At 40.9% G+C, this 18,166-nt stretch overlaps 1 protein-coding gene across 2 annotated transcripts in view; it reads right to left on the bottom strand.

The window, feature by feature from the left end:
- Positions 1-18,166, bottom strand: part of LOC106584010 (microtubule-associated serine/threonine-protein kinase 2) — a 160,722-nt gene that overhangs the window by 77,320 nt on the left and 65,236 nt on the right. For both annotated transcript variants that reach the window (XM_045706497.2, XM_045706496.2), the window contains one exon: positions 1,004-1,095. In XM_045706497.2, coding sequence (XP_045562453.2) covers positions 1,004-1,095 — 92 coding nt within the window. The remainder of the gene's footprint in view (positions 1-1,003; positions 1,096-18,166) is intronic.

Here is an 18,166-nt window from a genome sequence, read left to right as displayed (position 1 = left end):
TGTTGATAGCCGTGGAAGTTCTCAAGGATGAAATTTTCCCTGTAGATTGACGAGTAGATGCCCAATTCGCATGCCTCATTCTCACAACTGTATCACACTTTTTACAAAGTGTTTCATTTTCATAGCCATAGAGGCATACTCACATTTGCATAGCAAGTGCTGCTACAGTACACCCTGCTACCACACAAATCTTGGCCATCTTGATGAATATTAATGCAATTGCTAGCTAGCTCCATACTACTAACCCACAAGTTTATAATATTTTTTACCCACAAGTGTATGAAGGGTGAACATGGATTTTTATTTCCTCACTGTGGGACGCTGTTGTAGGATTGTTTCCGAAGTAAGAGCTGATTTGCAGAAAACCTCAAATTCAACTTTTCGAACAATATTACAGTATTATAAAAATATATTTAAGAGTTTGTAACTTGGGAATGTTTTCTTGGAGTGCTCTTGCTAGCAGATACCCATAGACTTCCGTCATTGCACTAACGCTCGTTAGCATTGGCTAGCAAAACTACCTCTAACTTCCTTCATACTGGACGCAGAGACATAAAAACGAGTTAACGAGTTAATCTGACTCTATGGAAGGAGATAAAAGTCCCGAAGTATCCCTTTAACGTTTTCAATAATTTAGCTGTGTATTTTGGATGGAATCAAGTCATCAGAATGTGCCAGAGGCCACCAAAATAGAGCTTGTTCTGCAATTTCTTTCCTGGAACTCCCTGGCTGGCTAGTTTTGCTATTTGGCAAGCTACTCCATGTACTTACGGAAAACACTGATGTGATGCTGTATTTCTGGTGGACCACATGTAGACTTTTCTGCTGAAAACCCCCAGAGACAAACAGCATGCTGTTTGTTTATGTTATAATGAACTGCAGTGGAAAAAATGCACTCCAGCTAAAACCATATAAAAGCTCCATACTTGATGGGGGTTATATATGTGTGTGTGTGTGTGTGTGTGTGTGTGTGTGTGTGTGTGTGTGTGTGTGTGTGTCTTACCTGGGTGTCCATGTAGTGGTGAGTGTGGTCTGGGTAGTGTAGGAGAGGTGCTGGATGTCACAATCAGGCTCTTCCTATTGCTGGTCCGACAGCTGGGGAGAGAGGAGACACACACACTTAGAGAATAGCCACAAACACACTTAAAAACGACAACAACACACACCGAGGCAGTACATTCAATTGGGTGACCAATGAGGAGTTTGCACTGAACTGGGAGGAGATTTTCAGTACATCTGGAACCAGATGAACACTTATTCCCATAATGTGTTCTATCAACACACCATTCGCTCTTTCAGTGTCCGCATAACAGTGAAAAAGTCGCTTTATTAAGACTCTCCACTTCAACTACGTTAGGGGTTACAGTAGACCTAGTTAAAGGAACAGTGTAGCAGCTCCACACACACACATACAGCATTCCAGCTGACCCCAGAGTCTCTGTGTTTCTGTCCCCCCTCTCTCTCTGTCCCCACTCTCAGTAACGGCTCTACTCAGTCTGAGCAGCTTTTCATCTCTCTCTCTCTCTGAAGACCCAATCATCACAGCTGGAAGCCTGTACAGTACTCAATGCCCACTGATCAGAACTGCACACTACATTGGATTTGTGTGAGGTGACTGACTGAGGAGGGTGAGTGTGTGTGTGTGCTTGTGTGTGTAAGAGAGGGAGAGAAAAAGGACAGTGTGTGTCTGTCCGTCCGTCCGTGAGGACGGTGTGTCAGTGTGTGTGTTTGTGTGTGTAAGAGAGAGAGAAAAAGGACAGTGTGTGTCTGTCCGTCCGTCCGTGAGGACGGTGTGTCAGTATGTGTGTGAGTCCGTTACTGTTGATCTCTAGTTTTATGAGTATAATAAGCCATTAACTGTTCGCAGTAAGAATCCCAACATAAAAACACCTGCAGAGCTCAATGATGTCTTTGCACTACTACCGTAGCTGCTAGCCTAGTACTGCTGCAATGATGATGACGCTAATGTTCAGTACACAAGCATACAAAACAGGTATACACACACACAGCAAACTAACAGTGCCATCAGTCAGCTCTGCTTAATGTTTGTATCTCACAGCAGGTGGTCTACAGCAGGGAGCCTGCATAGGAGTGGAGAGAAGAGGAGAAGAGAGGACAGAAGAGGAGAGATGAGATGAAAGGGGAGAGGACATAGTTTGAAGAGGAGAGGAGAGGAGAGGTGATGAAAGAGGAGACGGTGGTTTGAACATGATTTTGGTTAGGAGAGCCTTCCTGGTTGGAGCTCAAATGTGCACACAGAGCTATCATCGACTAAACACAAACTGTACGACTTGATATAGACAGCGTGTTTCTTTGTCTCCGTTTTATTATTATTTTTATTATTAGGGGTTCAGCAACGAAGCTGGTGAAACCCTATTGTATTTGTTGTCGTTAATTATTATTTTCCTTCTGCTGATTTAGTGAAAAATACAAATTCCTGTGAGATGGTAAGGGTGCAACTTTGCAAGATTGTAAACGGTCAAGGGCCACACCCTCTCATGCATAGCCATGCATATTGGCCACATGGTGGCGCTATAACAAGCAATTGAAAATGCTAACTTCGAAAGGTCACGCTCACCCCGTCCGATACATATACAGTTGAAGTCGGAAGTTTACATACACCTTAGCCAAATACATTTAAACTCAGTTTTTCACAATTCCTGACATTTAATCCTAGTAAAAATTCCCTGTTTTAGGTCAGTTAGATATGTTAATTCTCTCTACTATTATTCTGACATTTCACATTCTTAAAATAAAGTGGTGATCCAAAAAACAGGGCGTTTGACCTAAAACGGGAATTTTTACTATAATTAAATGTCAGGAATTGTGAAAAACTGAGTTTAAATGTATTTGGCTAAGGTGTATGTAAACTTCCGACTTCAACTGTATATATATTACTATTTGTCACATATCAGTTTACAAACAATGTAAAAAATAATCATTGAGTTAATAAAGCCGCATACAAAAATTATATTTTTTACTTTTTTTGAGTAAGGCAGCTCCAAAATGCAGGTTTTTCAACCTAGCTCAGTGCTTTCTGTGGTGGTGGGGGAGCCAGCGGAAAATACAGAGCGTAGGGGTTGGTAATGTTCTCTAGTTATGGCGTGATTGGCTCAGCGTTCTGTCACTCATGTCTAAGGGTAGAGCTTGAAAATTCAAGCCCCTTAGGTGCTGCCATAGAGTTATATTAGAAGTGCCCATCCAAGAAGGCTCAAGGTCATTGGCCACAGATAAAATGGCGTCTGGCAGCGAAAATAAACTGTTTAGCAGCCAGACAAGTCTCCGCTGATAGCCAGGTGTAGCAGTGGTAAGTTGTTGGGACTGCTGTTGGGACAGCTTTATGTACCGTTTTAGTGCAATTAATGTATTGTTCAGTGTTGTGTGGCCCACCAAGATTTACATGCTAAAATTGCCACTGATTACACCTATCTATAAATACTTTACATTATTTGCGAGATCAGACATAATATCACTATAATCCGAGTTTTCTTTTTTGGAAGTTGCTTTCATTTCAGCGATTCTAATTTGTAAATATTTCAACAGTATTACAGTGGGGGGGGGGGGAGTATTTGATCGCCTGCTGATTTTGTACGTTTGCCCACTGATAAAGAAAGGATCAGTCTATAATTTTAAAAGGTAGGTTTATTTGAACAGTGAGAGACAGAATAACAACAAAAATATCCAGAAAAACTCATGTCAAAAATGTTATAAATTGATTTGCATTTTAATGAGAGAAATAAGTATTTGACCCCCTCTCAATCAGAAAGATTTCTGGCTCCCAGGTGTCTTTCATACAGGTAACGAGCTGAGATTAGGAGCACACTCTTAAAGGGAGTGCTCCTAACCGCAGCTTGTTACCTGTAAAAAAGACACCTGTCCACAGAAGCAAGCAATCAATCAATCAGATTCCAAACTCTCCACCATGGCTAAGACCAAAGAGCTCTCCAAGGATGTCAGGGACAAGATTGTAGACCTACACAAGGCTGGAATGGGCTACAAGACCATCGCCAAGCAGCTTGGTGAGAAGGTGACAACATTTGGTGTGATTATTCGCAAATGGAAGAAACACAAAACAACTGTCAATATCCCTCAGCCTGGGGCTCCATGCAAGATCTCACCTCGTGGGGTTGCAATGATCATAAGAACGGTGAGGAATCAGCCCAGAACTACACGGGAGGATCTTGTCAATGATCTCAAGGCAGCTGGGACCATAGTCACCAAGAAAACAATTGGTAACACACTACGCCGTGAAGGACTGAAATCCTGCAGGTCCCCCTGCTCAAGAAAGCACATATACATGCCCGTGTGAAGTTTGCCAATGAACATCTGAATGATTCAGAGGACAACTGGGTGAAAGTGTTGTGGTCAGATGAGACCAAAATGGAGCTCTTTGGCATCAACTCAACTCGCCGTGTTTGGAGGAGGAATGCTGCCTATGACCCCAAGAACACCATCTCCACCGTCAAACATGGAGGTGGAAACATTATGCTTTGGGGGTGTTTTTCTGCTAAGGGGACAGGACAACTTCACCGCATCAAAGGGACGATGGACGGGGCCATGTAACGTGGATGGGTATTCCAGCATGACAATGACCCAAAACACACGGCCAAGGCAACAAAGGAGTGGCTCAAGAAGAAGCACATTAAGGTCCTGGAGTGGCCTAGCCAGTCTCCAGACCTTAATCCCATAGAAAATCTGTGGAGGGAGCTGAAGGTTCGAGTTGCCAAACGTCAGCCTCGAAACCTTAATGACTTGGAGAAGATCTGCAAAGAGGAGTGGGACAAAATCTCTCCTGAGATATGTGCAAATCTGGTGGCGAACTACAAGAAAAGTCTGACCTCTGTGATTGCCAACAAGGGTTTTGCCACCAAGTACTAAGTCATGTTTTGCAGAGGGGTCAAATACTTATTTCCCTCATTAAAATGCAAATAATTTGTAAAAAATGTTGACATGCGTTTTTCTGGATTTTTTTGTTATTCGGTCTCTCAGTGTTCAAATAAACATATCATTAAAATTAGACTGATAATTTCTTTGTAAGTGGGAAAACGTACAAAATCAGCAGGGGATCAAATACTTTTTTCCCCCACTGTAAATGATAACTTTTTTCAATGTCACAAATCTTTCTTCTCTTTCTTGTGATGTAAGTGTCGAGACGATGCGCTGAATCCCAGACGAAGCTTTAGCTTTCTTAGAGATGCAACGGAAAAACAATGTATTCCGTTTATCCCATTTCAGCCATTACCACGGTGTGTTTGACCGGTCACTACAAACATTTCCGCGGTCGTGATGTTAACGGGAAAGAAAAGTCAGGCACAAGCAAGAGCATTGAAGAGTCGCAGGAGTACAATGAATGCAATCAATCCAGTGACATTTAAGTGACAAGTGGATTTTGCACCCCTCAAACTCAGGAAATAGAAAAAGACAGATCCTTAGGTGGGCAGGGCATGCACTTTGCTACTCAAAGGGTGTGACGGGAGGATGGAGAGAACAGAGGGGTAGTAGAGAGACTAGAGAAACACCACCGCATGCACACATATTTAACAACATCCTGTCTAGTGGAGAGAAAAACAGGACCAAATCAACAACAAGGCCTTGGTACATTAACATTGTTATGGTAAGAGAGCAGCTGTGTGGAGGGAGGCAGGCAGGGGCGTGAAATGAAAGTTGCTCTGTAATTACAATCACCCAGATTTCCCAAAATTCCAAAAAACATGTTTTCACTTTGTCATTATGGGGTATTGTGTGTTGATGGGTGAGAGAAAAAAATCAGGCTGTAAAACAACAACATTTGGAATAAGTCAAGGGGTATGCATACTTTCTGAAGGCACTGTAGAATTAAACATAATGATTATGGCTCTAGATTGCAGGAAAAAGCTGTTTCAGGTTTTCAAAAAATTCTAAATTATCCAACTTCCAAACGGGGGACCTAGCACCCCTCTGGACCACCCCCTAGCCATCATCACGCACTTTGTGCCCCCTCAGAATTTTTGGTTTCATGATACCCCTACAGTACATGGCAGCCTTGAACACACACATCTGAGGGATTTGTGAGGTGTGTGTGTGTGTATTTGGTTTTATTATCCTTGCGGGGACCAGAAATCCTCACAAGGACAGTAAAACAAGGAAAATTCGGACAAGTGGGGACATTTTGCCAGTCCCCACAAGGAAAGAGGCTATTTTAGGGTAGGGGGTTAGGTTTAGGATTTTAAGATTTAAGTTAGGTTAAGGAAAATAGGATTGTGTGACTGTGTGTGTGCTCAAAGTCTACTTCAAAGCGATATACTCTAAGGAAAGATTTAACAGAGACTCATGGTAAAGCCCAAGTCTCAGGTCAAACAAATCTCTCTCTCTCGCTCCTGAGTGAGGTCCCAGAGGTTATAAGTATGTTTGATGAAAGGAATCATCCAGTTTGGTGGGATCATCCAGCTACTGCTAATACATCAACAGTACCAACCTACCTACCTCTGTAACCAGGTGGGAGGTCTTAGCTAGGAGCTACTAGAGTTCGACCGATTAATTGGCATTGGCCGATTAATTAGAGCCGATTTCAAGTTTTCATAACAATCTGTAATCGGCCTTTTTGGATGCCGATTATGGCCGATCACATTGCAATCCACGAGGACACTGTGTGGCAGGCTGACCACCTGTTACGCGAGTGCAGCATCAGAAGGACCTTGTGGCTGCACGGAGCCAAGGTAAGTTGCTAGCTAGTATTAAACTTATCTTATAAAAAATTATCAATCTTCACATAATCAGTAGTTAACTACACATGGTTGATGAAATTACTAGGTTAACTAGCTTGTCCTGCATTGCATATAATCAATGCGGTGCCTGTTAATTTATCATCTAATCACAGCCTACTTCAACTTGGCCAAACAGGTGATGAATTAACAAAAGTGCATTCGCGAAAAAAGCACAATCGTTGCACAAATGTACCTAACCATAAACATCAATGCCTTTCTTAAAATCAATACACAGAATTATGTATTTTTTTAAACCTGCATATTTAGTTAAAAGAAATTCATGTTAGCAGGCAATATTAACTAGGGAAATTGTGTCACTTCTCTTGCGTTCAGTGCAAGCGGAGTCAGGGTATAATGCAGCAGTTCGGGTCGCCTGGCTCATTGCGAACTGTGTGAAGACCATTTCTTCCTAACAAAGAGTGTAATTAATTTGCCAGCATTTTACATAATTATGACATAGCATTCGAGGTTGTGCAATGTAACAGCAATATTTAGACTTAGGGTTGCCACCCATTCGATAAAATACGAAAAATACGCAACGTTTTGCTTTCTAAATGATAGTTTACGGATTTCACCATATTAATGACCAAAGGCGCGTATTTCTGTGTGTTTGTTATATATTAACTAAGTCTATGACTTGATATTTGATAGAGCAGTCTGACTGAGCAGTGGTAGGCAGCAGCAGGCTGGTAAGCATTCATTCAAACAGCACTTTACTGTGTTTGCCAGCAGCTCTTAGCAATGTTTGAGGCACAGCGCTGTTTATGACTTCAAGCCTATCAACTCCCAAGATTAGGCTGGCAAAACTAAAGTGCCTATAACGACATCCAATAGTCAAAGGTATATGAAACACAAATGGTATAGAGAGAAATAGTCGACGCGTCATAATTCCTATAATAACTTGCGGCTGAACTTGAAAGGGGTTCCTTCATTATTTTACCGTTCATGTCTTCCATAGAGAATGTCTTGATCTACTTCAAATAAGGTTTTTGTTTCGTGCAGGCTTAAACCGCCTCAGCGTTTTGATACTCGTGTAAATCTCACTAGGATAAGTTAACGTTTGTCAACATATTTTCATAAATCCACTCTACCAAAAAAAATATCTTCGCTTATATTTAGCCAATATTGATCAGAGTTACCTTGTCCTATGGATATCTACACAGTTATCAAATTGTCAAGGTGGTGTAAGCCTACACGAAACACAGACGTTATTTGAAGTTCATCTAAAAATATCCCATGGAATAAATTAATGAAGGAACCGCTTTTCAGATTTTGCTGGAAGGTGTCATGGGGATTATTATTAAAATAGGATTTCCTGCATATAGAAATTACAGTTTTTGTTTTCAACATTCATCACAGGTAACTTAAACTCTAGTTTTATTATTCAAAAAGTTGAGAGTATTTGTGTCTTCAGTGTCCTTGTCACCTCAGAGAGCTGTGCATGTGTGTGTGTGTACGATTATATACATTTTACAGATGGCTTTAGCCTTTTCTGTCGGTGCTTTGTTCACTCCATCTTTTTCATTCTCTCTCTCTCAGAGAGAGGCCAGAGAGGTCCATCCATACAGCTGCCACTGGGCCTCTCAGACATCCCATGATGCTGTCTACCTGGACCAGAAGCAGTGACCTCTGACCACTCTGACAAGTAGAGGTTTGAGGTCATAGGGAGGAGGGTCTGACGGTTCCATAAAGAGGACACGTCCACTTACTATGTTCTTTAGACAGATGGAACACACACACACACACACACACAACATCCTTCTCATCCTTCAAAGATGGTAAGAGACTTATCAAACACACAGCTTCTCATTGTAACGGCTGTCTGAAGTAGTAGGCCAAGGTGCAGCGTGGAAGTTGTTCATCTTTTATTTTAGATGAAAAAAAGGCACTTCACAAAGAAACACAGACGACAGCCAAACAGTCCTGTCAGGTATCCTGACACACTAAACAGAAAACATCTACCCACAAAACCCAAAGGAAAAACATGCTGCCTAAGTATGACTCCCAATCAGCAACAGCGATGTACAGCTGTTCCTGATTGGGAGCCATACCCGGCCGAAACAAAGCAATCCCCAACATAGAAATACAGACATAGAATGCCCACCCAAATCACACCCTGACCAAACCTAAATAGAGACATAAAAAGGCTCTCTCAGGTCAGGGCGTGACACTCATGAAGGAATTCTTACCCAAGCTTGGCTGCTTACGTTGGATGCACACCCACTGGCCACAGTACACACATGCATACGCACGCACCAGGGTTTCCGTTAGCCGGTAATAGCTGGCTATTGGCCAATAAAAAAAATGAAAAGTCGAAAAATTAAACTGCCGCTGGGAGAAAAACAAAAAACGAATAAAAATGTGCTTACCAAGTCCGATAATAAGTTGAATGGACTAACTCTGTGTGCAATAAGGGTATTTAACATGATTTTTTAATCTCTGTAACCCACACATACAATCAGCTGTAAGGTCCCTCGGTCGAGCAGTGAATTTCAAGTACAGATTCAACAACAAAGACTAGGGAGGTTTTCCATACAAAAAAACAGGCGTCCTTCCTAACTCAATTGACAGAGAGGAACAACCACTCAGGAATTTCACCATGAGGCCAATAGTGATTTTAAACCAGTTACAGAGTTAAATAGCTGTGATAGGAGAAAACTAAGGATGGATCAACAACATTGTAGTTACTCCACAATACTAACCTAAATGACAGAGTGAAAAGAAGAAAGCCTGTACAGAATAAAAATATTCCAAAATGTGCATCCTGTTTGCAATAAGGCACAAAAGTAATACTGCACAAAATGTGGAAAGGAATTTACTTTTTGTCCTGAATACAAATTATTATGTTTCGGGCAAATCCAACACAACACATTACTGAATACCACTCTTTATATTTTCAAGCATGGTTGTGGCTGCATCATGTTATGGGTATGCTTGTCATCGGCAAGGACTAACAAAGTCCTAGAGGAAAACCTGGTTCAGTCCTCTTTCCAAAACACTGGTAGACAAATCCACCTTTCAGCAGGACAATAACCTAAAACGCAAAGCCAAATATACACTGGAGTTACTTACCAAGATGCCTTGTTACAGTATTGACGTAAATCGTCTTGAAAATCTATGGGAAGACTTGAAAATGGCTGTCTAGCAATGATCAACAACTAACTTGACAGAGCTTGAAGAATTTAAAAAAGAATAATGAGTAAATATTGTACAAAGCTCTTAAAAGACACCCTAAAAGACTCACAGCTGTTATCACTCAGGGGATGAATACTTATCTAATACAAATATATTACAAAAAAAGTTAAAACGTTAGAATTTTTCTTCCACTTTTTGTGTAGAGTGTTGACAAAAGTATTTTGTGTATTTTGAGTATTTTGTGTAGAGTGTTGACAAAAATATATAATTCAATCAATTTTAATCCCACTTTGTAACACAACAAAATGTGGAAAAAGCCAAGTGGCGTGAATGCTTTCTAAAGTCATTGTAAATACATTTGACCGGTCATGCTTAAACACTCAATGGACAGTTTATTAGGTATAGTCATCTAGTACTGGGTTGGACACCCCTTTGCCTCCAGAACAGACTGAATTCTTTGGGGCATAGAAATGTTGCTCAATTGTCACCGACAGCTTGATTCAGTCTTATGTAGCAGCATTTGAAATTGTGTTTTTTTTTTTTTTTTTACATTGGATTAAAGTAGAGACTCTACTTTAAAATGATATATCATATACTACAGCTGAGGAACAATGGGAAAGTGAATCTGCTTAGAAAGTTGATAAACTTGTAACCCCACTTTTGAGAAAATGGCCTTTGAATGTTTTGGTACACCTACTGGAAAGCTCTTCTTTGTCTATACCCATTCAGCATCATTCACACCCACTTAAGCCTTAGCCCCACCCATCTCTTTAAGGATTCACATGAGGCCATGTGCTAAACAATAAGTATGGTAGTGTACAACCAAAGACTTCAAGACTAAAGGCTGGTTTATACTATCGACATGTCTGTATACAGTTGTCGAAGTGACATCATGAACATTCTATTGTCGTCTGACAGGGATGTTGCTAGGCCTTCATTAGCCCCCCTAAATAAATCAATATATCAGTCAATATATTTTCTCTGTGATTTCTTCTTTTTTTGTCAACCATTCCATCGCATCTTAATCTTCTTACCGGGCGGGCACTAAAACGTGGGGGAGGCTGCTGCCGCAGAGACTGCTGCACGTGCTAGTGACTGTTAGGTCTACTTGTAGCTAACATTTTGGTTAATGTTAGCTACTTCTGTGGCTTGAGACTGTTAGCTAACAGTAAACGGACAGGAAAAGGCTCTGACAGAACGGATTCATGAAGATAGGCTACGATGTGAATTTGGGGCGAGTTAGAACAGACAGAGAGAGAGTATTCACTACTATAGACTTTGGTCATAATCAAAGCTTTGTTAACCAATATGTTAACGTTTTACTGTGAGGCTGCCTGTAAGTTACAGTGTAACAGACGTTGCGAGCTAGCTAACGGTAACGTTAACGGTGTCTTTTAAATTCGACATAAATTGTGGCGATGATATTTAATTAACATTGTATTTAATGTAGTTTTGCTATCTGTGCCAGGCTACAAATGAGACAGATAACATAACATCATGCACATATCTTTTCATACTCAATTGCTTTCATTCAGTAGGCCATTGCAAAACAATTATAAGTAGGTCATGTGTAGAAAAGGTGACATAGTGTTGACCACAATGTCATTGTATTATCCTCAATTTGTCAACTGTAGGAAATTCTTCAAGAGAGGCAGTGCCAGCAGCTCTGCCGAAGGCCAATCCGGTGAGAAATTAAGATTTTACCAGTTCAAACAAACAAATTAAAACTTAAACTGAATAATCACCTATTAAGCCTTGAGTTATTGTAAATATGAGTTTAATAACAATACATGTCAAAACACAGCAGACAAGAATGAGGGAAAGAATCTGGAGGCTGACAGGGCTGAGGGAGCATGTCTGATGAAGGTTAGTGATAAAAAAAAAGCGAGTAGATGTTTAAGCTTTCAGTTAAATTTGTACAGCATATGACAGCATATGTCTTACTTTTGTTAGGCATAAATAAATGATGTTCATGATATCTTAAAGGGTCATGCAGAAAGAGAGGCTTCTGTTCAAGGCAGAGATCAACATGCGAGCTGTATAAGTGAGAGAGAGCAAGCATGCCCAGAGAAAGAGGGACAAGAAACAGATCCAGAGAGGGAGGGACAACATACAGATCCATAGAAAGAAAGTAATCAAGCTGCTTCAGTGAAGCTGAATAGCTACCCACGCTAAAGTTTTGGTACACTGAAAAGGACATTTCAGCACTGCTGGTTTGAGAAATACAATTGGGTAGAGAAAAAACATTATATTTGATTATTTTGTCAGTAACGGCTGCAAAAATTGGAAAAAAAGCTTTGTTTATCTTTGGTAAACATGAGATGGCACAAACACACAGAGACAGTGTTGGTTCATGGCAAAGCCACCAGGCAACTAGCAATCATGGGAACATTGCTCAGATTTTAACATCTGCCCATGCTAGTGATATTGCAGAGAGAAGGGAGTATCTGAGGAGAATTGTTGCATTCACCTCAATGTTAGGAAGACAGGGGCTCTCTTTCCGTGCCAACGATGAATCTAGTGAAAGCACAAATAGAGGGAACTTTCTTGAATGTATGGAGCTTTTGAAGGAGTTTGACCCTTTCCTGCAAAGGTACAATACTAAATCAAATGTGACGTATCTCTCACCAGAATCTCAAAATGACATGATCGAATGCTGTGCTCAAGAGATTACAGACACCATAGTCTCTGAGATGTCAAAGTCTGTCATGTATGCCATTATGGTGGATGAGGCCAGGGATGGGCAGTCTGAACAGTTGGCTCTGTGTGTTAGGTATGTGACAGAAGGGACAGTTAAGGAGCATTTACTAGCACTAGCAGAAATCAAGTAATTTGATCCCCAATAAATAGCAAATGAGTTGCAACAGCACCTCCAAATGAGAGGGGTAGCAGGCCCAAGGTGTGTTGCACAGACCTATGATGGTGCAGGTGTCATGAGTGGGTCCAAAGGAGGTGTGCGAGCACATTTCAGACTGCTGCATCCGGAAGGCAATGTATGTACATTGCTATGCTCATACTATGCTTAATTTGGCTTAATTTGGTGCAGGGCTATTATGGAGGCTGCTGAGTTTTCCAGTTTCTTGGAGAATGTGTATTCGTTTTTCAGTAAATCCCTAGTTAACCACCACAAGTTCAAAGAAGCTCAGTCCAAACTTGGAATAGCATCAGCTGAACTTGTACAGCTCTCAAACACTCACTGGGCATGCCAGCTACGGTCCATAAATGCAGTCATGGACACTTTAACTGCTATTTTTGATTGTCTATCTGCCATTTGATCCCCCATAGCTGTTGGTCTGAGAGCAAAGCTTTATAAGTTCTCCGCCGTGTATTTGCTACTGATGTTTCAGTCCCTTCTTTCTGAGGCACTACACAAGTTCCTCCAGAAAGAGACTGTTTACCTGGCAGAAGCTTGTTTAGGGCAAACAAGCTGTATGTGACACACTGATAGGCAAACACACACATGCATTTGCCACAGAACTTTATGACAGAACCAAAGCACTGAAATTCACAATATTCGAGAGGCAGATGCAGCAAGAAAGCGCAATCAAACAAAAATGGGAGATTTTGTGGTGGAGACCTCCTTGGGTTTAGGCACAGAATTCTCATGTTCCCAAACAATGAAAACAGAGTTGTTGCTCCCCTGCTTGGACAGGGTGGTTTGTGAGCTTGACCAGTGATTCTCGACTGTAGATGCAGGTTTGCTCAAAGGCATACAGGCATGCAGCCCCAACTCAAAAAACGTCCTAGCTACATCATGCTTCACTGAGTTTGCCAAGCACTACGGTATTGATGTTAAAACAGAAGAGATGTTGGTGGCCAGAAACTTTCTTGCCCGGAAAAGAGAGACTGGATGTCCTCCCAAAGATATGCTTGCTGTGCATAACCTCCTGGATGATGATGTTTCCTTCTCTGAAGGAAATCATTCAGGTTGCCCTCACAAGTCCTGTAATCAGCTGCTCCTGTGAAAGGTCCTTTAGTGCACTGCGCCGGCTGCACTCCTGGTTGCGTAAGACAATGGGTCAGAAAAGGCTTGCAAGTGCTTTTGATGGTGTTGGATGGATGGGGACAGAGTGGACTTTAATTCCTTTATTTGGATAGAATTTAAGTAAGTCATATTAGATTAGAACTATGAGACAGGTATACTTTTAGCCAACCTTGACCAAAAATAACCTTATTTTGCTAGATTTTACACCCGTTGTTACTCTAAAAAATACATGATGAAAAGATGTTTTGGGGGGATTTTAAAAAAATCCTGGGGGAGTATGCCCAGACCCCCCTAAAAGAGGCTTAGCCCCCTTATCCATGAATCTCTAGTGATGTCCTGTCATCCGACATCACACTTGACGTTGTCGTTATGAAAAAGTATAAACACAAAAACGACATTAGCAGCCTGGTGGTCCAAAATAGCATAACTGGTGTATTTTAACACAAATAAACCCATCCGTTTAAAAATGAATTTAGTATATGTTAATTTAGCAAACCTGAAACTAAAAACAACTTTCTGAACAATGTTTTGGTTAATTTCTAGCTTGTTAGCTAGCTATCTAACGTTATGTTAGCTGGCTAGCCAGTTCAAACAATCATATCAAATAGCTGACAACATCTTAACTTCAGATCATTTGTATTAATTATTACAGGAAAATAAACTCACAATAAGATAATTATTTACAAGTTAATGGCGAGCAAATTACAGAAAATTGCTTACGGTTGTGAGTGTGACAAAATAAAAGCAGGGCATTCTACCAGAGAATTTTAAAACTTGGACACTGTCTCGTTGGCCTAACATTATATCATAATTTGACTTTGGTGCAGATCATGTTGTTCTTCACATTACCGTCTCTGGTGAACACACACTATATCAAATACAATCAAAGTTTCATGTACAGGGTACAGAAGGTGTAAACGGTACAGTTTAATGGTTACTTGCATAGTGGAGTCTTTTGTTTAGACATGTAGCTAGCTAGCTAGTTAAACAATGAACCATAATCCCAACTCATCTCATTATTCCCCTGTATGAATCTACAGGTAGATAAAGCTAACCAACTAGCTAGGTTCAATGTTAGCTAGCTAGCTAACATTAGGCTATAACTAGCAATGCAAATGGCTCTGAGATATGAATAATATTACTACAAATATCATACAGATAATATTAGCTAGCTAGCGAGCGAGCCAGCCAGCCAGCCAGCTAACGTTAGCTAGCTAGCTAATAGTATGATTTCACTTGCAACGAAAATGACTTTCTGACAAAATTAGAAACGTATAATATCTGAAAATGTAGCTAGCTAGACTCTCTTTCCCATATACATGGATGAACTCTTCTCCCTTTGTCACGGATGCCATTGTTGCCCTTAGTTTGAAGATTTAATCCAGAGACAGGTGTTTTATTCATCAGCCTTCTGTGTTATCTTTTCGACAGCTCATGTTATAGACAGAAAGGTGCTACATGGCAGATCAATCTGAACTTATCTCTCGGCATGTCCATCCCATCCATTATCTCAGCCAATCATGGCAAGCGGAAGGTTCCTGTCTTTTTCTGTGGCTAAACAAACTAGGCTCATAATTTTTTTTATTCGTATTTACAGATGGCATACAAGTTTATTATTAAGGCACATGAAAGTTCACATGTTCCAGAAGGCATTTCTGCCCAAAACATTTTTAAGTTCAAATGCCTCTCCTGTGAAGTAGTGACGCACGACATACACCTAGTTTCCTGAAACAAATCACAGTTGGTATCAAGGGACCTAACGTGTGCCAGGAAAACATTCTGCACACCATTATACCACCGCCACCAGCCTGTACCATTGACACAAGGCAGAATGGGGCCATGGACTCATGGTGCTTACGCCAAATCCTTACTCTGCAATCAGCATGACACGACAGGAGCCAGGATTTGTCGGACCAGGCAAATCCACTCCCCAATTGTCCAGTGTTGGTGATCATGTGCCCACTGGAGCCGCTTCTTCTTGTTTTTAGCTGATAGGAAGTGGAACCCAGTGTGGTCTTCTGCTGCAATAGCCCATCTGTGACAAGGACTGACGAGTTGTGCCTTCTGAGATTTTACAAATATTTCCATATGCCATTGAAACCAGTAGTCTATGTTCTATTGCTTTTCAAATCAACTTGCTTTCATTATCCAGTAGCCAAAGGCACAATCCTAGTCATATAAGCAAACCATGCTAGTTTTTCCATCTTTAGATCTCCCTTCTTTCAGATATTTTCATCTCTGTCACATGAAACCGCTCACATGATACGTATGCTTTTTACAATGGTGTTTTCCCGGTAATTGCATTATGGAACGAACATTCGCATGTAGCCTACTGCCTTGTGCACACTTATAATGTGAAAAAAATAAAAGTTTAGAGCTGTTGTATCAGACTCATTGCTTTTTAAAGTATTGTTTTTTGTAGACCAGGTCTACTGGTTGTATGAATTTGGGATCTATCGCCCCACAACTGTCCCATAGTCTGTTTGGAATAGGCTATTTCTTTCTTGCACAGAATTACAAACTGACCAATAGATTATGTCAACTTTTATGGGGATTGACATAGGCTAATGATTTTGCTATTCGTTATTGGTCTTGTTGTAAATATGGCAGTTATTCTAACATCTTCAAAGTGCGCATCGGAATTCAGGCAAGAAGAACGATCGCTGTGCATCCTCGAGGTGCATGTTCTGTTAAGATGGCTAGCCATAATCTAAATGGGATTTCTGTCATTGCATATGGGTGCAGTAAATTTCTCAAATGTCGTTAAATTAAAATGTCCGGTGCCACATTTTCCTAAGGAAAGCCTGGCACACATGCATACACACCTACACACAAAACAGACAGACAAGAGAGGGATTGGAATTGGAAATGTGAAATGAGATTTGAATGTTAAATGTCAATTAATAATTTTCTTTATATAAGTAATTACCGGCTCTAATTGTCTCACCAAACAGTTCAATGAGGGGGCCGGCCGGGGGTTCGACAGGCAGGCGGCAGGCGGGTAGACGCCACACATCAGGAGTTAAACAACATAATTACACTCAGCTGATGTGACAAGCCAATTAGGCTAACACGAGAACGCCGCAATTATACAGAGACACCTGCTAACAGGGAGTCAACAGAGCGACCAGAATCACCATCACTGCTAACAGGGAGTCAACAGAGAGAGAGACTTGAATCACAATCACTGCTAGAAGGAAGTCAACCCGAGACAGACCGACCTGAGAGAGAGACCGGAATCACCATCACTGGTTCTGATAGCCTACATGTATGATGCAGCCCAGTAGTGGAAAAGGGCCTCCAAATTAACAACCAGACAAAGTTTTTTTATGGGGGTGGGGGGCAGAGTTAGGCAGGCAGGGGGTCTGGCGTACCGCGTATACAATGGTAGGGGAGATAGATGGACGGATTTAGAGGCAGACTAGCCTGCAACATTTCTCTCTCTAGCCACAGGACAACAGTATCGACAGCAGCCAAATCACACTCAGTGTTTTTTCTGCAAAAGAAAAGTATTGGGCGGGTTTTTAGTCGAAACAGTAAAAAAAATATATAGATATAGATACAGTACCAGTCAAAAGTTTGGACACACATATTCATTCAAGGGTTTATCTTTATTTTTACAATTTTCTACATTGTAGAATAATAGTAAAGGCATTAAAACTATGAAATAACACATATGGAATCATGTAGTAACCAAAAAAGTGTTAAACAAACAAATAAATAAAAAATATATATACACATACAGTACCAGTCAAAAGTTTGGACACACATATTCATTCAAGGGTTTTTCTTTATTTTGACAATTTTCTACATTGTAGAACAATAGTAAAGACATCAAAACTATGAAATAATCATGTAGTAACCAAAAAAGTGTTAAACAAATCAAAATATATTTTATATTTGAGATTCTTGAAAGTGGCCACCCTTTACCTTGATGTCAGCTTTGCCCACTCTTGACATTCTCTCAACCAGCTTCATGAGGAATGCTTTTCCAATGCTTTGACCCACAGGACTGCTGCTGACTGGATGTTTTTTGTTCGTCGCCACTTTCTCTGAAAACCCTAGACACTGTCATGCGTGAAAAGCCCAGGAGGCTGGCTGTTTCTGAGATACTGGAACCAGCGCACCTGGCATCAATGATCAAACCATGCTCAAAGTCGCTTAGGTCACTAGTTTTACCCAGTCTAATGTTCAATCGAACAGTAACTGTATGCCTCGATGCCTGTCTGCCTGCTTCAATGTAGCAAGCCACGTGACTCACTGTCTGTAGGAGCCAAACACTTTCGTGAACGGGGTGGCCACT

The sequence above is a fragment of the Salmo salar genome, chromosome 23 (genome assembly GCF_965601325.2).
Source record: "Salmo salar chromosome 23, fSalSal1, whole genome shotgun sequence".
NCBI classification, from domain to species: Eukaryota; Metazoa; Chordata; class Actinopteri; order Salmoniformes; family Salmonidae; genus Salmo; species Salmo salar.
Note: the sequence above shows the minus strand (reverse complement) of the source record. Positions and strands in the feature narration are given on the sequence as shown.